Consider the following 24,951-nt stretch of genomic DNA (forward strand, 5'->3'; position numbering starts at 1 on the left):
GTGGTAATATTAAGGTAGTGATCTTTACCGCAGTGAACAATACGCTTGAGCTTAACAGGTTTTTAAAAATATTTTCAGGAAGCCAGCATTTGACTCCAGAAATAGGTTTTAATTTCCTTTCTTGGGGGGGTGGGGAAGGAAGAGACGTGCAAGGAGAAGGGATAGGGGAGAGAAAGGGGAAGGAAGAGCATAACGGAACAAAAGGAAAGAAAAAATACATTTCACCTGTCAAGCTTAACTTTAGGTGTGGCCACTACCTAAGGGCTCTTGCTATCTGTGGAAATAGGCTCACTTTACGAGCCATTTCTAACTAGCACAAGAAGTGGGATATAGTAGAAAAACAACCACCTATAGAGGTTTCAGATAAGTAGGATTCTGATCCTGGCTCTGCCAAATATAGGCAACATGGATTACAAAATCCAACAAATGGGCATGACATCTGCCAACCTGAATGCAAGGTTCAAATAAGACAATGGGATTGAAAACCCATTAAGTTATACCCCTGGAAGTCTGAGAAGAGCATGCAAAGTATGTATGTCATAAAAGGGCAAGTGGTGTCTGAATTTTCACAGGGCAGAAATGAAGTTGAAAACTACAGCCAGTGAACTTCATCAGCCCTAGGTGAAATTCTCTAATGTGACCAGTAGGAAAAGATACCACCAGACTTAGTTTATTACAGGAATACCAGATAGGAGGATGCTGCAGATATAGCAAATGCAGATTTCAACAGGGCATTTAACAATTCACATCACAAACAAGAAAATGAAATGCAAGCCGTATTGAGCCTTGTGAGAAACCAGGCCCAGTCGGAGCCGATGAGCAGGGACCACCATAAGAGGCCACTTGGGACCTGCCCCAACCTCCCACCCTGGCCCAGCCAATTCAGGGTGCCATCAGTGACTTGGATGAGAATGCAGCAGCACCCTCATAGAAGTTGTGGATGATCTGAAGCAGGAAGGGATGCCTAACACATTGGATGACAAACTGAGTACAGACTAAATCTAATAAGGTGGAATTTAACAGGAACTACTAAAGTCCTGTAGTGGGGTTAAAAATAAATGCATAAGAACAAGATAGGGATTAATAAACATTATAATCTGTAAATCTTAACTATAATCTGAGAATGTCAAGAAGCATCTTAGGTAAGATCCGTAAAACCTCACTGGGCCTAGCAAAGAAGCTGATAACCCTGTGTTGCCAGTCAGGCCACATTTCTTTCTGGTCATAGTTTATAAACAAAGAGGTATCCAATGGTCAGTGACTAGGTTCATAAGGAGACATGGCACTGTTCTGCTGTAGCATGAAGTAGCTGGGGCTCATCAGCATGCAGGACAAAGGATGTAGAGGGAAAAGAGACATCTATCTTTAACACTCTAGAGGGCAGGCATGTGGAAAAGGGATTCAACTTTTGTGGTTCTGTAGAAGGTGCTCCAGGAAATCACATCTCATTTTAATCTAAGGAAGAACCGACCATTGGTTATCACCCTGTAAAGTAGTAAATTACAGGTTTCTGAGGATATATGCAAAATTAAAGATAGGCACCAATGTCCAGATTGTTACAGAGCAATTCAGGCCTCTGGCAGGGAGCTCTAACTAAGGTCAGTTCCAACTCCAAGGAACAGTCATTAAAATAATTCTTAATTCCCTGTTGATTTGGCCAGGTCTGAATTTCTAAAGCGATACTATTTTCTAATAGGTCATCGTTTTTTTTGCTTTCCTTTTATTTTCTTCATTTATATTATTACCAAACAGCTCCATCTGAGGGGGGGAAAACAGCTCATATTAACCAAAAGTTAGCCAAGGATTAGGATAAAATTTCAAGAAGACTTCAAAAGACAGCAGGTTATTTTAAACATAGTGTCAGTGACTGACACAAACAATGTCTCAGCTCAGTATGTCATATTCTTGGGAATGCTTCTGTAAGCAGTTTGATCATTCTGTTAACATACATAATTTTCAGTCAGAGAACTGTCAACTAAGAACTACTTGAAGTGGAAAAACATGTTTACATCGTTTCTGAACTTCTGATTATCTAAGCCAATGAGGCTGAGGCAACAAAATGTTTTCCCCTTTGACCTGAAATAACTCATAAATCTTGAGAAGTACAAATCAAAATAACCCAGGAAGACTATTTAAATCATCACCATAGTGCTTAGGAAATACTGACAGATAATGGGCTAGATTCATTCACATTTTAAATGCTGCAAGGAATTTTCCTAACTTGTAAATTATTCTTTTGCCTAATGGAAATTTTGGATTTACATAAAAAATTTTCTGCTTATTGACCCTCTGGAATTTTCAATGTGGATCAGAAAATAAGAAATTTAATAAAAATTCTGCTTCATCTAAGTAGAAAGAGTCATGGTCTTAAAGGTTCAAAGAATACATGCTTACAAGGAAATATTCTCTGGGACAGAAGAACCCACTACAATGACACGAACAGTGAGCCAATGGGGACATACGCACAGATGAGTTCCCGCCTAATACTGGATCCCTTAGCCACAGCAATAGCATTTTAAGTATAATAGAGGCTGCAACAGCATCCTTTGGGGATCATGATGGAATCCAAAGAGAGAACAAATAATGGAGATCTTATAGTTTGATATTCCATTAGAAGAAAAGTAACTTAAAAACAAACAATAAAAATTGTTTTAAACTTTTAAAAAGCAAATAAACATACAACAAAAACAAGTGAACCTGATCGTAGAATTTAGAAGTATTCAAAGCAATTGCACAATTAGCCTTTAAGAGAGGAAACATTTTAATTAACAAAATGTCAAACATTGATTTAATGTGTGGGAACCCAACAGATTGGGAAATTATTCTGTCTTTCTGGGGAGGGATTTTCCCTGGGTAAGAATACTACAATACAAATGTCTCACATAGTATTCATTGTAATATAATGTCAAATAATGTTTAAAGGCTAATTTTTTTCTCTCTGACCTATGTTCTTTAAACTTAAGGAAAAATAAAAGCATATTCCTAAACAAATGTTTGAGCTTAAGGAATTTTTTCTTGCTAATCTACACTTGAAAATGTATTTGTTTTATAAACTATTTTAATAATTTGATTACCTGTAGCTTATCACATCACAAAAAGTATTTAATGAAAACAGTATCCCTGTTTCCACATTCCTTGTCTCATGAGTTTAGAAGAATATTTTAAATTTTGTATCTTCAAGGCACTGTATTTGAAGAGTTCAAACTTAAACTGACAAGTCTTCTTCCAGTAAAGGAGCTGCACACTCGGGGCGTTTGGACAGCTTGTGGTATTTGTGAGCAAGGTCCACAGACTTCCGTCCTTGTTGAAAAGGGAAAGACCACAAAATTAAATTCCAGTGATTTCCCATTTTCTTAACTCCACTGAAAAGGTAATTTATTTCTTCTTCAGTAAAGTTTTTACGAATTCTTCTTTTTTCTGTAATTAATGAGAATTGTAAACTGTATTAGTGCTTGCTGAAAAAAAAATCTTGAAACTCAAATAAGTGCTTAACTTATTCTAAAGATAAGAACTATATCTAAATGAGAAAATTTCATGCCTGGGCTACTCATCATATAGAAATCCACTTCAATTTTAAAAAACTGAGTGCCTACGGTTAAGCTACATGTTACCACTGTGACTTCCTCAATAATTGTAGCTTTATCATATTGTAATAATACTTGCAACATCTTTCAGTCAAGAAACACAAGAGTCTACAAACATTTGATTGTTAATTCTCTTGACATGCCTGTGAGGACAGTTAACAAACATCTTACCTATCTTACAGTCTTCCCAAAGGGCTCCATAACTTCATAGAATAGAAAAGAATATCAACATTTGTTACTTTAATTATCAGTCTCGATTAATATTTTTAAATAATAAGGGTCTTTTGAAATTCACTTTAAAAAACAAGTTCACTACCTATATGGATACTTGGCTTGTTAAACCTCAAAAAAAAAAAAAACCAAAAGGCCGCACAAGGAAGTTTTTAACTTATGTTTTTTAAGGATACTTTCTACAGCATAAAGACTACAGAGTTGGTATCTGTAATCATAAACACAAACATCTTCTGGTGATGATTACTAGGAAATAGTTCTTTTAATCTTTTTTCATTCATTGTTAATTCATGTTATCATTGTAGGTAGATGCAGACACAGAGGACTTTTTTGTATTAGGTTGGTGCAGAAGTAATTGCTGTTTAAAAGGTTAAAAAAATTGCAAAAATCTCAATTACTTTTGCACCAACCTAATATACACACTTAAGGCTGCTATTTACTTCAGTAGGACCTGGAATAGTTGTACTGCGATACCCTTAGAAAACCTTACCCTGGCAGGTCAAGACTGTTAGCTATTTGTTAGCTTTTCAGCTATTTGTTAGCTCTCCTAGGATAAGAGCCACCATTCAGATCTTTACAGAAGAGACAATCTCTCCCACAGAGACTGATAAATCAATGAAAGTAATGTTTGACTATGACTTAATGGCATTACTTAGAATGCACGCTCCAGGAAGACAGGGATTTTTTGTCTGTTTTGCTCACCATTGTATCCCTAGTGCCTAAAACAGTGCGACATGTAGTAGGTGATCAATAAATATTTGCTGAAAGTAAAAATTTATTGGTAAAAACTATTTCAAAGCTTATCAATGAAGTTACTCCTTACTTTCGGGTCTACTGGAAAACTGTGGTTATCTAAGAAATAGATGATTTCAGTTTCACTTGCTAAATGATTTGTAATCAGTACTGGCTGGGTTATTATAACATTCAGGATATTAGGATACTGAGGTTGTTTATGTAAAGTCAGTCTCCACTTTTTCATCGCAGCTGCTATGTCACCAACTCCCACACTTAGCACCTGTGCCCAATTCCTCAGTTTACTGAAGCAGAGTAGTGGGTAGTCTAGGAGGAGGAAGCAGCCTTGTACACCACAAGGCTCCTCTATGGCTTCTTTATTGCTCCTCTTGATATTGACTGGGCATTAGAAAAGAAGGAGAAAACAGGCAAGAAGGCTCAGTTCTAGAGACTTATTATTCAAACCCTCTCCAGATACCAATCCATCTTTAAAAAGAGCCTTGTCCCTGAGGCTCTTTAAATGCTTAGATGCTGTAATGGTCCGTTCTCAGAAGAATGGTCTCAAATTTGAATGTAACCTATAATGAAATGAGTGGTGATAAATATATTTAACAAAAGGGAAATTTATCAAGAGATGAAAAAATGGCAATATAGCAAATATTCCTGGCTTACTTGTGAAAGAGATGTAAGATCAATCTAATCACTACCTCCTCAAGATGTCTTTCTCTATCCTTAAATAGCAGACCAAATTATCAACTATTTGGTTTTAGCTAACGTAATTCTAACCCACAAATAAGATGTATATATGTATGAACTGAATGTCACATAACAATATTTAGAATCCCTCTGTATAATTAATGTATAACCATAATTATGTACGTCATGAGGTTCTGCAAATAATTTTACTATGTAAAATGATTACAGAATATTTTTACTTGCTACATATTTGCTTTTAAGGTATGTTGCTGAAAAAAGTCTATATTAATTTGATGCCAACTCCTTGTCAAAAGCAAGATTTCCGAGTGGAATATGTTTCTATGGAGAAAAAATATCCATTTTCTAACAGTTTCTACAGAAAATATTATTTTTAAAAGTGAACTACCTTATAATGGTACTGCACGTTTAATTTGCATGCAGAACTAGAAAAAGAGACCCAGATATAAAAAGTAAATCTGAAATTTCTTTCAAGGTTTTGGCAGTGAAACTGGCCAAATAAAAGTATGTGGCAAAATGTTTCCTGGATGTAAAAAGTCTGAATGTTTTGCAAGAAATTACAGAATGGCTCTATAGATGTTACTAATTTCTAGGTTACTTTGACAAATAATGTACTCAATTGCTTATTCTTACTCTGCAGCTACTAATTCCATATGAACAGAAGAAATGGTAATGTTCTTTAAGTCTCTGTGATAAATTTAGGATGGTGATAAAGTGAAATGTTAACCCTGAAGTTAAATAAAGATTCTTGTAAATTAACTCATTTAAGAAGTTAAATGATTTAAGAAGTTAAATGAGTTTAAGAAGTATTTTGATTTTAAAGCAGGGTTTTAAGGTTTATACTATTTGTCTCTTCAGTTTTGGTTGTTTGAAGTGCTACAGTTGTGAAACAAAACTTTCTGCAAAATCTCTCTGAGGCACTTATGCATAGAATAATTTTGTTCTTAAAACAGAAATGTAACCTAGAGGACAGAACAGGTGGGCTTCTAATGAAAGACAGCCTTGCATTTGAATCTAAACTCTGCCATTTGCCAACTCAATGTACCTTAAAGTGGGAATAAATACCTACCTTACAATGTTATTATAAGAATTAAAGTAAATAATAGCTGTAAAATGCCTAATATATAGTAGGTGCTTAATAAACGTTACAGTTTCCTCCTGCTCCTTTCCAAGCTGGCAAGCAATGGGGATGAGCGAGCAGCATGAGGAAAGGAGAGGGAAGCCTCTTTTCTGAGGAAGTGTGACTCTCATCAGAGCCAAGGGTTATCATTTAAGAGCCGTTAATGGTGAGACTTAGAAAAATCATTTAGCTGTTTTCTTCTTTCTCAGAAATATATGAAATTTTGGCTTATTTAAAAATTAAGTATATTCACTTATTCCTCCAGAGGTTGTACGTTCATTACTAAGTTGTCGTCTACGCGGGGTCAGCAGAATTTCTGAAAAACATGGAAAACATTTTGCATGGTTAAGTATCAATCTGAGTAATAGCACATCGATTCCATTAGTATGATTTTCCTTTTTTTCCCCTTTTAATGGGAATCCTTAGGTGAAGCAGGAATAATTTTAAACTACCACAGACTAAATCTACTCCCTGGATACATCTTAAATCTGGTTGCTCAGAGACAGATTTTCTTTTCAACGTTATTTTACCCTCTAACTTTTAACATAAGTATATATTCTACATCATAGTTCAGAAGGTATAGTCATAAATACAATTTTAAAGCTGCTGAGTCAATTACTTTTGTTACAGATAAGTGATTTCCTTAGTTCATTTTTATATCTGTCTTCAGCTTCCACAATGACTTTGTGACGATCACATTGGTATGGGCAGGAGTGCAAGAGCTTGCTAAAATTTCGGCTATTCAGAGATTTTCCTACTGCTATGCAACCTAAAAGAAAACAAATTAAAGTGATGTATAGATGTTACAAAATATCTAATAACAAATCTATGAAAGCAAATTGCTTTCATATCTTTATGATGGTAATGGAAGTGAAATCAGGAACTTAATTATAAATATATGAAGAACCTCAAAATCATGAGAATAAAGACAACAAGTACAATACAGTAAAATGAGTTTTGCAATAGAAGTATGAACAGAGTTATGGTGATATAGAAAAGAAGCATCTACTTTAGTCTGGTTCTGAGCAGAAGTCACTGTTAAGGGAAGATATCCAAAAGAAGTGACACTTATGCCCAGTTGTATTTTTTAATGTCTTATGGAAAATTTCAAACACACACGAGTAAAGAAAAAAGTATAATTAACCTCCATGTGTCCATCACCCAGCCTTAATAATTATTAACTCACGATCAGTCATATTTTATCTACACCCCACGTACTCTGCTCTGCCGATATATACACACTAGATTATGAAGCCTGGAATTTGCATTGAAGTATTACTTCATCTGTAAATACTTCATATGCATCCCGAACAGATAAGAACTCTTTTGATAACACACAAAACTATCACACCTAAGAAAAGTATGCTTACTATGATCTAATCTTCAGTCAGTATTCAAATTTCTCTATCATTTCAAAACTTTCCTTTTTACAGTTGGTTTCTTTGAATCGTGATTCAATGTCCACCATTACATTGTTGATATGCCTCGTGAGTTTCTTTTAAGCTATCAAGTATCCTCTACTCCTCATCATTTACTTGTCATAGACACTGGGTCATTTTACTATGGGTTTCCCAAAAGCTGGGTTTTTCTGATTACATTCTAGTTGCATCCTTTAAAATGTTCCTGTGTGCCCAATAAACGAGTAATGAGACCTATATGATTGATGAGATTCAGATTCACTTGTTTTTATTGTGTACTTCTTACTACATCATAGTAAGAGGCACATAAAATCTGGCTATCTCTTTTTTTAATGTTAAGATTGATCAGTAGGTTTAGGTAGTATTAGCCACATCCAACGATTATAAAGCTCTCCATCTGCCTGTCAGATGGTATTGGGGCCCATTCCTAAGGGACTAGGAGAATTTAGCCAGTCAGAAAGTTAGCTGGGAAGAAAACATTTCTAGTACAGTGAACATGTGCAAAAGCACAGAAGAGTAAAAAAGCATAGTGTGTTCAGAGAATCATAGGTACTTTGGTGTGGCTGTAGTATAGGTATGAGAGAAGTGTGGGAGAAAAGTTGAGGCTGGTGAAGGTTAAAGGGGCAAGATCAAGAAGGGTCTTTGAAGGCTATGCCTAGGATTTTTAACTCCCTTAAAGTCAATGGGGAGGAACTAAAGGATATTTATTAAGCAGGGAAATGTTTGTCTCATAGAAAGCTCAGCTGAAGGTAAGAGGATCAGCATGAGGGGTTACTTCAACAGTCCAGAAAGCAAATAAGGGGATTCCGCAACAGCATTTGCAGTGAGAATGCAGAGATTTCTGAGGTAAAATTGGTGAATAATGAGCTGTTGGGGTCTGGGAGAAGTTTAGGATAATTCTCAACTGACTTCGTAGTTGATTGAATGACAAAGTTTGGAATAAGCATGGCACATTTCTGACAGACTTAAAGAGAATAAGTGTACACTAAAATTTAACCAGAAGGACAAAATTCTGAAAGCAAGGTAGAGAGTTTGATTCAGTGAGTTACAGAGAAGCACTGAAGGTTCTTTAGCATCGTGACATAATTTTTTAAAAAGCACATATTAGGAAGAGAAGTTAGCAATATATACATTATAGTTGGGGGTTGGTGAGACTGGAGACTAAAGACTGCTAGGAAGTTCCTGGAGTAATCTAGGCATGAAGCAAAAAGGGCCTGTGTGGAAAAGAAAAAAAGAACCAAATTTGAAAGATTAGAAATAGGGATGTTAGGAGAAAAAATATTTATAGATGTTTCAAGGTTTGAAAACAGTGGCAACTAATAGAAATAGAGTGGCTGGAGGAAGGGCAACTTAAGAGGGAGAAAGATGCTGCATTTTGAATATATTAAGCTTGAAATAAAAACAAGATATTGACATATGTCCTGGGTACAGCTGGAAATGGAAGAATGGGGTTAAAACCCAAGGTAGTAGAAGCCAAGTGTAGAGATACAGATTTGAAGATTTGAATATGTCATCAGTAAAATGACGGTCGATCCCACAAAAGTAAACACTGCAACAGAACTGAGTAAGTGCTGTATACTACCGCACTTGGGGTGGAATACCTGTAGCAATTTGGCAGGAAGAGAAATATAAAGCAATAAAGGTGATAAAGTGGAGTGGTTTTTAGACTGTAAATTTCTTGAGGTGAGGAATGAGTTCTATTCATCTTTGATTTCAGTGCCTGCCATAGAATAAGCGCTCCCTAAGTGTCTGTGAAATGAATAAATCTTCACTGAGGGAAGAAAGGAACTAAAAAAGAACCATCACAAAAAAACTAAGGGATGAAAGGGAGTTAACAGTTATAGAGTATCCACTCTGCTAACTGCAATACTTTTGATCAGAGGTTCCCAAACTTTCTCACTTCATGGCACCCTTAAGATCTTGGTGATTTTTTTTTACAGTATCCCTAGCCAAAAGAAACGCTAATCATTCTGTTAGGTCCAAAATAACATAGTAAGTATTTATGTTCTAACAATTTAGTAGCCATTTGAAAAAAATAGGACACCTAATTGAAGCAAAAAATATTTGTATTTCGTTCTTATTAATTACAATTACATCCTAATGGGATGTGTGCACCTATTGGGTAAAGCACAACTTCTCAAATCCTGGAATCAGACTGGACACTGCCACCTTCATTTCCTATTCCACATGGATTTTCATGTGGTGTTTGATTTTTATCACAACCACTGATAATCCAGCTCCACAAAAACATGATATCATCAAAAGGAATGTAATGAAACTATGAACTATTTTGAGCTGGTAGTTTATGTGGTATCCAAACGATGTGGACTACTTTGTGTTTCATTTATAAAATTTAAAATATTGTGTAGTGTCCCTGTGAATGCACTGCAGAGCCCCAGGGAGCCTGAGTGGACAGTTTGAGAACTGTGACTTTAAACTATTGACAGGAGAAGATTTCAAGGAATGATAGTGAACAGTGCAGAGATACTATAGGATAAGAATTTTTTCAAAAGTCATTGGTTTGGGGGGCGCGGGAAATGAGGCTTCAGGCTTCAGGTAATCTGTTAACATTAATGTTTAGTAGAAGGGCAATAAAAGAAGCCAGATTTCAAGGAGTTAAAAAGGGAATGAATACACTGAAAGAGAAGGGAGCAAAAGCAGGAATCTGGCAATAAACAATGGAAGAAGAGATGAATACTTGAAGCAATAGCAAATCACACAAAGTGTTTGGATTTTCTTTAAGATGAGGAGAAATTAACATAGTTTAAGGTGGTACAAAAGGAGTTAATGGAAAGAAAGGGAATGAAGAGAAAGACTACACAAATACTAAAATGGGAAGCAATAAAGAGATGGGATTCAGATTATAGCTAGATATCAGTTTTAAAGTAATAAAATTAAACTCTACATCCAAGACTGAAAAATAGTGATACTTTGAATCTAATGTGGAATCGCCTCAATTTTCTCCATAGAGCAGAGTGTGAAACTAAGAGTAAAGAGAAAATACCAGGGTATGAAGAAGAAGGGATGGAATAAGCACCATGGAATATTTACAAGAGCCCTACAGAAAAAGTAAATGCTGGGGCATGGAACACTAGAAACATTTATATATTTACTACAAATTAGATTCCATTTTATACTTAATGCCTATAACGTATAGAGCATAATCCAAAATACACACCTATTTACTGGCTCTCTAAAAATATTTTTAAAATGTTTACCTTAAGCAGTAAAATTAAATTTACAGATGGTATTACTTGTGACAAAAAGAGAATAATAAACTAATAAAAAAGTATTAGCTATGTTGATTCATATAAATACTGGAGCACAGGATGATACAGATAGAAGGCATTGTTTTGAATGTTTTATAATACTCCAGATTGTTATTTCTCCAAAGAAAATTAAGTTTAAATCACCCAGGTAGAACTACTACAAATTCTAGTTAACTAATATCATATAAAGCTTTAATTATGAAACAATTATAATTTAAAAAAATTTACCTGAACATCTATACTTGAACATTTGGGAATAATTGTCAGCTGATAGAAAATTGATGACTTCTTTATTTATTATATCTGAACATAATGTAAATGGATCTGAAAAAAATTGCAAAATGCAAGTTTTTTTGAATAATGAAAAGGACCTGACATTTACAAGATTAATTATCAAGATTTTCATAAACTTCAGCCCAATACTACACATCCAGTCATCCTGATGGACATACAAAAAAAGTTCTGGATATCAATAAAAGGTGACTGAGGCATTAATACCTCAGAGAGAGAGTCAAAGGCGTGGCTTGTATGTTACAGGGCAGATATACCAATGCACATTTTTAGCTATATTAGTCACCTAAATATCTGTTTTCTTGAAAAATCAAAGACACATTTTTAATCATACCTGTTATTGGTAATTGCTGCCTTCTCTTTTTGACAATGGGATTTGGATCTTTAAAAACACGGTTGCTAAAAGAAAATAAAAACCAGATTACTAAAAATAAACATACTGTGTGGTGTGTTTACAAATGTTTCTGTAAGCAATGCTATGATTCTAGATGTTTGGCAGGCAGAAGAAGCTAGAGCCAGGATCTACCAAAATCTACCAATTTCTGCCAAAGTAGGGTCTGCAATAGTTATAACCTTGTTTCTAAAAGTGGAGTTAAACAAGACTCCAGAGGGCAGTAATATTGATGCCAACAGAAAATGGAAGAAAAAATTATCAAAAAGGAATATAGAAAGAATGATGGGAAAAGAACAAAATCAGTGGGCCAGAGGGCAAAAGGCTGCGAGAGCATATCTCACTGCTTTCTAATTCCGTATCTCTGAGAAATCAATTAAAATTAACATCAACAATGGTTTTGAAAAAAAAAGGGGGGGTGGTAATGCTGTAATCCATCTAATACTATTTACCCTGCAACCTTCCCAGAACACAGTAGCATCATCTTAAAGTTTCCCTCCTAGCAGAGTAACCATCAGAAGAGCAAAACACAGGGTATAAGAAGAAAAACTACAATCCCAGGTCCAGCCCCGCAGGCTAACAGCAAGGTAGAAAGGACATCGAGGTGAGATGCAGGGAACAAATGAAAAGGCAAACCTAAACCAGATTTTCATCATATCCTGCTCACTTTCATCAAATTAAATTTACAAACTAGCTTTTGCTACATTGTTGATGGATTATCAATGCATACCTGCAGGTATAGGGTTTCAGTTTCAGTTTTCTGAGTATCCTTTCTAAAATTCAAATCTGATCATGTCACTCAATTTAAAATCATCAATGATTCCCTATACCTTATGAGTTAAAACCAAAACTCCCGAGTATAACTTGCAAGGCCCTAGATAAACTAGCCCATACTTCCCAGTACAAACTCCTTTCCCAACATTCCCCACTTTAGGCTCCTCCCAAGACCATATGTTATCATTTCTATATTCCAGTGCTTAATAATGTGGCACACAGTACTGCATAAAAAAAAACTGCTGAATAAATAAAAATTAGAAACAATTGTTAAGCCACATACCTTGATTGAGAAACAAATCTTTTTTCCTCAAAAGTTGTTTCTTCATGTAAGTGTAGATTGCAGCTTGAATTGGCTTTACATAAAGTTTCATTTTGCCCACTCTCCCTATAACAAGCACTAACTGGATTTGCACTCTTTAATAGGGTCTTCATTTGCTCATCATTTGTACATGCTTTAGACATGAATCCACGGGACTTACAACTCTGAAGCTTTCTAGACTGGCTTTTATCCTCATCTTCTGCTTTGGGACCTTCACCAATACTATCTGCATGGAGGTATTTCAATGTATTTTGGATATTTATGTTCATAGATGAAACACCATCCTTAAATTTTTCTCTTTGTATTTTTTCCTATAATGTAAAAATAATAAGTAAATAATTTCAAGATAATCCATTTGCTTTATAATCCAATCTACACTCCCTTTAATGCAGACAAAGTTTATGATTGTCAATAGAATATACATGATAAAAGGAATTTACATTAGAAAGTAAAGGGAGTTTATTCAATAAATGATTTGGGGACAACTGGGTAGCCATCTGGGGGAAAAATGAATTGGACCTATATCTCACAATTTACACTAAAATAAAGTCAAAATTAAATATTGAAATATAAAAACTGAAGTTATATATGTTCTAAAAGAAAACATGACATGACATTTTAATATTCTCAAGGGGAGGAAGATCTTTCCAACTATTACACAAAATCAATAAATCATAAAAGGACTTCACTTATTGAGAACTGACTTTGGGTCAGGCACGATTCCAATGCTTTACATGTTTTATCTAATGTAATCCTTACAACTCAGTGAGATAGAAAATAATAAAGCACAACATTCATTAAAATAAATAAATAAATAAATAAATAAATAAATAAATAAATAAATAAAAATCGTAAAAGGAAAAAACTAACATATTTTACCACATAAATTTTTCTTTAAAGTTATGCTAGAGACCAAGAATAATATAAGGGAGAAAAAGAGCCAGAAGCAAAACCAAATGATAATCAAAACACCTAGAAAGAATAACATAAAGACATATCTTGGGCTACAGTATGATTTTTCTAATACCTACAAAAAACTACTACAATGAAATATGAAAAATATCAACAATAGTGTAGAAAAACAGGCAAAAAAGATGAACAGTTCACAGGAAAGGAAATATAAATACCTCTTAACCATATGAAAAAGTGTTCAATCCACTTATAATAAGAGAAATGAACATTAAAGCTACAGTGAGATATCTTTCTTCATCTATGACATTGGCAAAGATCAAAAGGGTAGAGAAACACTCTCATACATTACAGTGGGAGTGTAAATTGGTACAACCTCTATAAAGAAACAATTTGACATTATCTTTCATAATAAAAATTGTACATATCTATAGATACTTTTATACGTACAAAATATTAATGTTATTAACTGCAGCATTGTTTGTAATACATAAAAGTTGGAAATAAACTGAATGTTCACCAGAAAGGGAGAACTCTGAAATTCCATCAATGGAATACTCTGAAATTGTAAAAAAAAAAAAAAAAAGGAATAGGACTTCCAGGTAAAGAAAATGAATTTAACACCCATATTTATTTTTGATCCTTCCAAAAAACCAATTAGAACAACAATTTTTAAAAAGGCACAAAACCTGGGCTGGCCCGGTGGCTCAGGCAGTTAGAGCTCCATGCTCCTAACTCCGAAGGCTGCTGGTTCGATTCCCACATGGGCCAGTGGGCTCTCAGCCACAAGGTTGCCGGTTCAATTCCTCAAGTCCCACAAGGGATGGTGGGCAGCGCCCCCTGCAACTAGTAACAGCAACTGGACCTGGAGCTGAGCTGTGCCCTCCACTACTAAGACTGAAAGGACAACGACTTGAAACTGAACGGCACCCTCCACAACTAAGATTGAAAGGACAACACCTTGACTTGGAAAAAAAAAGTCCTGGAAGTACACACTGTTCCCCAATAAAGTCCTGTTCCCCTTCCCCAATAAAATCTTTAAAAAAATAAAAATAAGTTGTGGTATGTTCATACTATGGAATGTTACTCACCAGTAAAAAGGAACAAAACAACATTGGTGAAAATAAAAAACATTATATATTATGTGAAATAAGTCAAACACAAAAGATTATATAATATACATGGATAATTCCATTTATGTAAAATTAGAGAAAAGGAAAACTAGCGACAGAAAGCAGATCAATGATTGCCTGGGCCTGAGGTTGGGGAATGGGACTGCCTGCAAAGGGACACAAGGAAACATTTTAGGGTGAGTGAAATATTCTATATCGTGACTGTCATAATAGTTACAACACTATATAAAACTGTCTTAAACTATATTTAAAATGTGTGATTTTCACTGTATGTAAATATCTTTAAAATATTTCAGAAAAAATAATTGTTTAAAGCAAAAATAATAACATTACTGGGCATTTATAAAAAATGTCACAGTAAAATGTATGGCAACAATAGCACAAAGAACAAAGGGAAATGTAAGCATATTATTGTAAGGGTCTTACAATCTATATGAGTGGAATAATAATATTTGAATAAAGACCATATTATAAGCCCTAAATCAATCACTAAAAAATATGTAATATTTCGCCAATAATCCAAGATGAGATATTAACAGGACATTTTAAAATAACATAAAAGAAGGCAAGAGAGTAGAAAACAGGAACAAAGAACAAATGTGACAAATAGGAAACAAACAGCAACATGATAGACTTAAACCCAAACATATCAATAATTACATGAAATGTAAATGAAGTGATCACATCAATTAAAAGGAAGCATTGTCAGGATGAAAAAGACCAAACTATATGCTCTCTACAAGAAACCCATGCTAACTATAAAAATATAGGTTACAAATAAAGGAATATGTTCATCAACTGATAAATGGATGAACAAAATGTGGTATATCCATACAATGGAGATTTGGCCATAAAAAGGACTGTGGATGAGCCTTGAAAACATTATGTTAAGTGAAAGAAGCCAGTCACAGAAGACCACATATTACATGATTCCAGGCAGATGAAATGTTGAAAACAGGCAAATCTACAGATACAGAAAGTAGATTCGTGGTTGCTTGTGGCTGGGGATAAGGGATGCAGGGAAATAGCTAATTATTTAGAATATTTGAAAATATTCTAAGTTTGACTGTAGTGATGATTTCACATATCTGTGAATATACTAAACACTACTGAATTGTGCACTTTAAATGAGTGAATTGTATGCTATGTGAATTACATGTCAATAAAGCTATTTTTTATTAGGTTGGTGCAAAAGTAATTGCAGGTTAAAGGGTTAAAAATTGCAATAAGCGCAATTACTTTTACATCAACCTAATAAAAAAGGAATGAAATACTTATACATACTACAACATGGTTAAACCTTTAAAACATTATGATAAATGAAAGAAGCCAATCACAAAAGACTATATATTATATGATTTGATTTAAACAAAAAGACTGTAATAGGCAAATATATAGATATTAGTTAAGTGGTTGCCTAGCCTGGGGGGAAAATGGAGTGGGGGAAATAGGGAGGGTGACTACTAAAGGGTATAGGGTTTCTTTTTGAGGTGATGATAATGCTCTAAAATTGATTGCACAATGCTGTGAGTATACTGAAAACCAATGAAATGTGTACTTTAAATGGATTAATTGTATGGAGTCTGATTTATAGCTCAATAAACCTGTTACAAAATATGTGTGTGTGTGTGTGTGTGTGTGTGTGTGTGTGTGTGTGTAGCAAAATGTTTACTCTAGAGTTGTCTACACAGATGAGAAATTGAATATAATATGTCCATCAATAAAGACTAATCAAATCAATTATGGTAATCTATGATATTGACTACTACTCAATCATTTAAAAGAATGAAAGTACTATACTATACTAGGTTAAACACTACGCTTTTATTTTTAAAAATGCATACCATACAAAGACACGAAGCATACACAGAAAAAAATGGAAATGTGTGTATGTGCATATATACACATATGTACACTTACATAGAGAGTGAGAGAAACATTATTACTTCTCCATCCTTTCTTTGTCTTGAACACTTATTATATAAATTTTAGATCTTTTGGCTCTCTCTTTCATGTCTCTTATTTTTTCAGTTCTCATTTCCACTTTTAAAAAATCTTGTTTTCTATGTTCAAGGATGATTTTTCAAGTATTACTATTGAATTTTAAATTTAAAATCATCAAAAATTTTAAAAATAACTTGGCAAGAAAAATCTTTTATCTTTCAACCTCTGTTGCTAAAAAACATTTGAAAAAAGTTGTATAGTCTTTGAAACAAAGAAACCAACCTCATTTCCTTCTGCTTCAAGCCATTCTATTCTGTGAAGAATTTCCTTTGCTTTCTTCCAGTACTCTTCAATAGTCTTCTCTTTCATATTTATGTCCTTCAATTGTTCTGCTTCATTTTCATCAAAAGCATTTTCTCTGAGACTTAAAGATAATTTCTCAGCTTTTTAACATGGGAAAAAATAGTGAGTTTATCCATTACTAGAAATGTTATTTTAACACTTTAAACAAGGATGACCTCAGACCCCACACCTCCTTCTCTAAATTTTACCCATCTAGACTATCTCAACTGCCCAGTTGGTACTAAAAATAAGTGGAAAGCAAGTGCTTAACAGATAGATGCTCAGGACCCAAAGAGGCATAAAATAGACTTTATTCTTCAGAGTTTTAAGAAAAATAATAGCATGAAAATATGTTCTGCCAGGCACATAAACACCTTCAGATGTAGGGATACTGGCTTTAAAATAGTGTTTTTTAAAAATAGTTTTCCTAAAGCAGTTCCTTTCTATAATCTTTTAAATTCTCTTTTCATACGTGGCAGCAGCAATTTTTCTTACAAAAAGACCAAAATCCTTTTCATGTACATTGCCCTCTGTGCTCCAGCCACACTGGCTATCAATTCCTTCAATATACCAGGCTCCCTCCTATAACAGGGCCTTTGTACCTCACTATTGCTTATGCCTGAGACACTGGCCCATAACAAATCCCCCTCTTTTTACCTATAATTAACTCTATACATCCAGATCTCAGCTCAAGAACCATTTCCTTCCAAAGCCTTTACTTCTCCAAGTCTAGGTCATAGTCCTTTGTTACAGGCTAAGATCTGTGTTCCATCCATTCTAAACCCTTATGTTAATTTATAATAATACGTTCATTTTTGAGACTATTCAATTACTACCTATTTCTCCAATTAAACTAAGCTCATATCCATGAGTGCACAGACTGTTTCTTATCACTATATCCCTAATGCCTAGCATAGTGCTTAGTAAATAATAGGCATTCAAACATTTTTTAAATAATGTACTTTATATTGACTTAATCATCAGTCTCCTGAAGCCCTCAAATTTAAGTCCTACAACTACAATTATCCACATTGCATAAAATAAATAAATTATCTATATTGTTGCTGTCTTCCATATAGATTTTTTATATGCTGACATACTCTTAATTGTCATGTTCAAATTACATATTCTGCTTTTCAAATGTAAGAAGAGCCTGGGAGCTAAAGGGGCTTTGTTCAGCAAAGCAAATATAAATTCCCCTTCATAAACTTTGGTTGGTACTTTTTTTTTAAGTAACAGTAAACTTACTAATTTTTTTGCAATTATAAAGCACGAAAGTGGCAGCTTTGTTTAGTTCGTCATTCTGAGATTCAGTTAAGGCTTGTATCAGGAGTGGAAGCCCATTGTTTTTAAAAAGGTCATACTGATTTTCCTCTGGAAAACACATCAAAAAATTCAAGTAGAACATAGTTAATTTATCATAAACTATTTACATGAAGTCATAATTCTTCCTAGTGATAATTAACATCAAAAATTAAAGTAGAACATAGTTATTTTATCATAAACTATTTGCATGAAGTCATAATTCTTCCTAGTGATAATTATGAACATAGTTCAAATTTAGAGAAAAACATAGTTTCAAAAGTACTTTATAAATATAGGAAATAATTGACTCACATAAAATACCTAAGTCTCATAAGTGATGATTTCTGAAACACAGCCATATAGTGTCATACCTCATAAACATGAACAAATTGCCCTCAACTTGGTTTTAAAAAAGGTATAGTTGTCAATCAAACCTCAATAAAATAAAAAAATTTAAAAAGGTATACTAAATCCTAAATCATACAGAAGAGAAAGAATAGAGAAATAAACTAATAAAGGAAATGAAAATGAAGAAAGGGAGAGTAGAAGCAGCAAAAGAGAGCAAACAGAGGAGAGTGGAAAAGTGGGAGCGGGACAAAGAGAGCAGGTTGATAAGAGAGGAAGAGAGGAAAGTGAAGAGAGTTGAAAAGAAAAAGAAGAGTGGACAGAGGGAGAATGGAGAAAGGGAGAAAAATGGAAGGGAGGATTAAAAAGAGAGAGAGGGGAGAATGACAGGTAGAGAAAGATAGAACTTTTGAAGGTTTTAGCCAAGGAGAACAGGATCATACTGTGTGCAGCAGTGTGAAGAGTAGATTGAAAAACGGAGATAGAAGGAACACAGGGAGGAATCTATTGCAATAACATTGATGAAAGATGTTGAGGGGCTTTGGGCCTAAATGGGAGGGTAGCACTGGAATTGGGCAGAAAGGGATAAGGCGGAGTAAACAGTAATAGAACCACAGGTCTTAGGGACTGACTAAATACAGTGGATTAAGGATGAGGAGTATAATGACTTGTTTGGGACCTGAAACACTAGGAGAAAGGCAATTATTTTTAAGCTTTTCATATGAGTGGGAAGGAAAAAACAAAAGTGTATTTCCACTCCACTGTTTTAATAAGTGCACTAAATAAATCTAATACTTACCACATGCCTCTGTGCAATGACCAAGAGTAAGAATAATGCTAAATTTTTCTTCTGAATCCAGACTTTCATGAAGTAGTAATGCCAGAAGTTTTGAAACAATATGGTACTTGGATAGTACTTCCCCAAAAGTAGCTATTGGTATAAAATAGAAAGAAAAAAAAAAAAGAGAGTAAATACAAACTTAAAACTTGTAACTAGACATATACTATTTCTCATATCTTACATATACTATTTTTCAGATCTTATCTTGGAAGGATGACACACACACACACACATATATATATATATATATATGTATATATATGTATCTAATATTTATATCTAACATCTTATATGTGTATATATGTGCAAATATAAATAAATGCATTGTAATAAGATGGTGGCTGATATAGCCCTCATTAATCCCTCTTCTCATATTAAAGTTATTTTACTAAAGCAAAATTTTTGAAGAATGGTTTCTTCTTAATTGTCCTGTATAATAATGGTAACATGAAGCAATAATGCTACCTAAAAGCCAAATATGCTTACTCTCACCTAATACATTTCTTCTTATCTAGACAGTCAAGACCTTCCTATAACATCAATTCCTGTCTGTCAATGAAATACACTAACTGGTCATGGTTCTACCGATGTTAATGATGCAGTGAAGCATACCTAAAGCTATGCTGAGATGTGACAAAATTCAAGAAGTCCGCCACTTTAAGCTATACGTCCCATAGGGTTTTTAACAGAGTTCACCCAGAGTCTAACAATATTTATATCAACAATAAGGTTGTAAATTCCTGGAGGGTATCTTAGTCATCTTTGTATCTCACATAGAGCCCAACATATAGCAGGCCCTCAATAACTGATTTTTTTAAAATCATCTACTGATTTTTCAGGTATTTGTGAATGTTGAGAGTTGCTTATTACAAAGATTTATAGACTATCATTCCTCAGTATTTGTACATGTGAGAAGCAGCCATGGCTTTAAGTCTGGTTCTGTCACTCACTAGTTACGGCTGGGTAAGTCAGACCTCAAGTCAGACTTAAGAGGCATACCTTAATTCTTTACATAATTTTTTAAAAATCTATAAATAGGGTTTTCCAGTCCTTGTTTCCAAAATGTCCCTTGATTTTCTCATCTAAATTCTTTCATTTAATGTCACTTTTTAAGTGAAGCAAGGGTTTAAGAATGATAAAACTCATCATCATTAGACTTGAAATTAGAAGACCTAGATTTGAACCCTTAGAGAAGCTATAACCTCATGGGAAAATAAGGAGTTAGCCTAGATCATTTCTAAGATTCCCTCCCACTTGTGCAAAACTGTAAGTCCAATCCATGTTAGTATTCAAGCTACCATTTAAACATTCACCATGTTGAATTCAAATAAAATGTAATTATAGAAAAATTACTAAGCATTTTCACTCACGATTATCAGCAATACACGCATCCACTGTCTTTACCACCACCACTGCAAGCTTAGCATTGGAAAGAGTCTTGAGTGAATCAGATTCCAGCTGCACAAGAACTTGAGACAGTACATCCAGTCCACCCACAGATATAAAGTATTTCTGAACATATGCTTAAGGAATAAAGTAGCAGAACTCTTAATACCTCAGACAAGACAATTGTATGGTTTCATTCAATTAATTTGCACAAAATATAACATTAACTTGACTTTTTCAAATACAGTCATCCCTCAGTATCCACAGGGTATTGGTTCCAAGACTTCCCCTCAGTCCCCATTCTCCCCCACAGATACCAAATTCTGAGGATGCTCAAGTTCCTTATATAAAATTGCACAGTATTTCCATATAACCCATGCACTCCTCCCATATACTTTAAATAATCTCTAGATTATTAATAATACCTAATACAATGTAAATGCTTTGTAAATAGTTATTATACTGTATTGTTTAGGGAACAATAGAAAGGAAATAAGTCTGTAAATATTCAGTACAGACCTAACTATAATACATAGCACACATCAGCAAAAAACAAATTTTTTTCTTTTTTAGAATATTGAGCCCAGGTAGGTCGAACTTGCAGATGCAGAAACCACAGATACAGGGGCCAACTGTACTTTAAAAATACCAAAATTAAAGATGAAAAATCCAATCTTTACCTGTGCATATATATAACCATAACACAGATTACTTCCTTATGTAAGAAACTCACTTTGACATAGTACATGTATAGTACAGTATTTCTTTCTTGTGTGTTAGGTAGCTCTTTTCTTTCCTTTAGCGAGAATAGCATTATTATAATAAACTCAAATCCTTCAACAGAGCTATAAAGAATAGATTCATTCATCTAGCTTGGTACTGCAACTAGCAAGCTGCCTATTTTCTGAATTCCAGCATAACTCATTTTTTAGATTGCTTTAATCTACAAAAAGCAAAGTAATGTTCCAAAAGAACACCTGTTTCATCCATCTTATTTAAGCCTAATTCTTTTACTTCTTGTAGCATAAAATAACATATTGAGAGTCATAATAACTATTACAAGCAAAGATTCAATGACAGATCCATTTTTCAAGTTTGAATTCTTTTGTGCCCGTTGAAAATGATTGATGGGAAAGTATCCCATGAGTCTGTGCATTCAACAGTCTCCACAGTCCCTATCCCAGCAATGGACTTATTGCAAATGGTTAGATAGGCTAGTGATTATAATTTTTCCACAAACATTCTTCCCAGTCTACCCTAGTACCACAAATTGAGCCAGAATGATTTAAACTCAAAAATTACTTTTTGTATTTTCCATAAAACAAAGATCTGAATCCAAAAGAAAAAATCATGTTCAGAATTTTCTACATTGGGAAAAGGTAATGTTAAGAAATGACATTTCTTAAGGATAAACATAACATTTTCAAAATTAGGGAGATTCCAAAACAGCCTTCTTTACTACAAAGTATTTTCATTTTTAAAAACTTGACAAAAGGAAATATTTTTAAATAAATGAAAATGGCACTGTTACCACAAAGATTTTTAGTTATAGCCTAAATAATGAAAATTCAAGCTTTTAAACAGAAGAACATCCTACTCTACATTTACAAATATTTCAAATTTCCTCTAATCTATATTTCATACCAGTTTGCTGAGAGTAATGAGGTCCTATAACTATTACTCATCCAACTTGGCTTTTAAAGAAAGAGGAAACATCAAAATTGCATGGAAATAGATTCTAGTTTTTGGAATTGTAGAGATATGTTTCTTTGCATGTGAAACATGACTATTTTTGCTTTATACATATGAATATAGCTGTATACCAGCAATGTGTGAAAAAGTTCTAGCTGCTCGACACGCTCATCAATATTTAATATTACTACCCTTTTTACTTTTAGGTATGCTAGTGGGTATGCAGTGGTATCTCCTTGGGGTTTTAGTTTGGATTTCTTTGATTACTAATGAGTTTGAGCATCTTTTCAAGTGTTTTCTCTTTTTAATATTCAAATCTTTTTCGGTGAAGTATCCAAATCTTGCCTGTTTTTTAATCAATAGGTTGTTTTTTGTCTTATTGACTTGTAAGAGGATTTGTAAGAGTTCTTTATACATTCTGGGTATGGTCTTTATCAGATGCACATTTCACAAATATTTTCTTCCAGTCTATGGCTTGCTTTTTCAACTTAACAGATCTTTTCAAGAGCAAAAGATTTTCATTTCAGTGAAATCCAATTCGTCACTTTTCTTTAGTGGCTCATGCTTTTTCTGTCCCAGGAAATTTTTGTCTACTCCCAAGTTGCTCCTATGTTTTTTGTCTAGAAGTTTAATAGTTACAGTTCTTACATTTAGGTCTATGGATCATGTCAAGTTAATTCTTATACACTGCGTAAGATAAGGGGTGAGATTCATATTTTGCATATAGATATCCACTTTTTTCCAGCACCATTTCTTGAAAAGACTGTCCTTTCCCCTGTGGAATTATTAGGGCACCTTTGTAGAAAATCAACAACTATATACCTATGGGTCTACTTCTGGGCTCTCGTTTATTCCATTGATCTGTCTACACTTAACAACAATGCCACACTTTCTTGCTTACTGTATAAGAAAACAAGGTGATATAAATCTTACAATTTTGTCCTTTTCCAAAAGTTCTGACTATCCTATCCCCTTGTCATTTCCATGTAAAGTTTAGAATCACCTTATCAATTTCTGCAGAAAAGCCTGCTGGGATTTTGATGGAGAATGCCATGAATCTAGAGATGAATATGAGAAATGACATTCTAACAAATTAAGTCTTACAATCGATGAGTATAATATATCACCCATTAATTTACGTTTTCTTTAATTTATCCCAGCAGTGTTTTATGGTTTTCATCACACAGACATTGCACATATTTCATTAAATTTACCCCTAAGTATTTAATTTTTTGATATTGTAAATGATTGTTTAAGTTGCCAATTATTTGCTTCTAGTATATAGAAATACAATTGATTCTGCAACCTTGAAAAAACCACTTATCAGTTCTAGTAGTTTTTGTAGATTATTCGGACAATCACATCATCTATGAATGAATACTATATTTTCTTCTTCCTTTTCAATCTCTATGCCTTTATTTCCCTTTGTTGTCTTACTGCACTGGCTTGGACATCCAGTAAAATGTTAAAGTAGTTAGAGTGGCCATTCTTATCTTTTCTCCAATTTTATGGGAAAAGCATTAAGTCTTTCACCATTAAGTTTGTTAGCTGTAGTATTTTATAAAGACCCTTTACCACATTGAAAAAGTTCTCTTCTATTCTTAGTTTACCAAAAGATTTTGTCATGAATGTATGTTGAATTACATGGAAAGCTTTTCTACATCTTTTGAGATTACTGTATAGTCTTTCTTTTCTAGTCTGTGAATATAGTGAATTTTCTAATATTAAACCAATTTTGCTCTATTAGGATAAATGCCACTTGGTCATAATATATTATTACCCTTTCTATATATTTAGGATTTGATTTGTTATTATTTTGAATGTTTGCATCTATGTTCCTAAAGGATATTGGCCTTTAGTTTTTGTGAAATCCCTTTTTCAAGTTTTACATGGGAATAAGCTGGCCTTATAAAATGTTGGGAAGTGTTTCTTCTACTACTATGTCCTGGGATAATTCATGTAGAATTTTTTTTCCTTAAATGTTTGGTAGAATTCACCAGTGAAACCATCAGGACCTAGAATTTCCTCTGAGTTAAGGTTTTAAACTAAAAAATTGATTTCTTTAAAAGATACAGGATGTTCAGGTTATCTATTTCTTCTTTTTTGATAGTTCATGTCTTTCAAAGAATTTGTCCAATTCATGTAAGTTGTCAAATTTAGTGGCATAAAGCTGTTTCTATTATTCCTTTATTATCCTTTTCATGTCTG

The 24,951-nt window shown here is 33.8% G+C and overlaps 1 protein-coding gene across 1 annotated transcript in view; it reads right to left on the reverse strand.

Moving 5' to 3' along the window:
* Positions 1 to 2,703: 2,703 nt before the first annotated feature.
* The window catches only part of TERB1 (telomere repeat binding bouquet formation protein 1), a gene marked incomplete at its 5' end in the record, with an annotated part of 29,210 nt that continues 6,962 nt past the window's right edge, over positions 2,704 to 24,951 (reverse strand). The window contains 10 exons of the mRNA XM_081031452.1: positions 2,704 to 3,417; positions 6,635 to 6,697; positions 7,001 to 7,150; positions 11,297 to 11,392; positions 11,694 to 11,758; positions 12,808 to 13,157; positions 17,115 to 17,275; positions 18,423 to 18,548; positions 19,624 to 19,755; positions 21,036 to 21,188. Coding sequence (XP_080887578.1) covers positions 3,206 to 3,417; positions 6,635 to 6,697; positions 7,001 to 7,150; positions 11,297 to 11,392; positions 11,694 to 11,758; positions 12,808 to 13,157; positions 17,115 to 17,275; positions 18,423 to 18,548; positions 19,624 to 19,755; positions 21,036 to 21,188 — 1,508 coding nt within the window. The 3' untranslated portion in view covers positions 2,704 to 3,205. The remainder of the gene's footprint in view (positions 3,418 to 6,634; positions 6,698 to 7,000; positions 7,151 to 11,296; positions 11,393 to 11,693; positions 11,759 to 12,807; positions 13,158 to 17,114; positions 17,276 to 18,422; positions 18,549 to 19,623; positions 19,756 to 21,035; positions 21,189 to 24,951) is intronic.

The sequence above is a fragment of the Rhinolophus hipposideros genome (assembly GCF_964194185.1).
Source record: "Rhinolophus hipposideros genome assembly, chromosome: 21".
NCBI lineage: Eukaryota > Metazoa > Chordata > Mammalia > Chiroptera > Rhinolophidae > Rhinolophus > Rhinolophus hipposideros.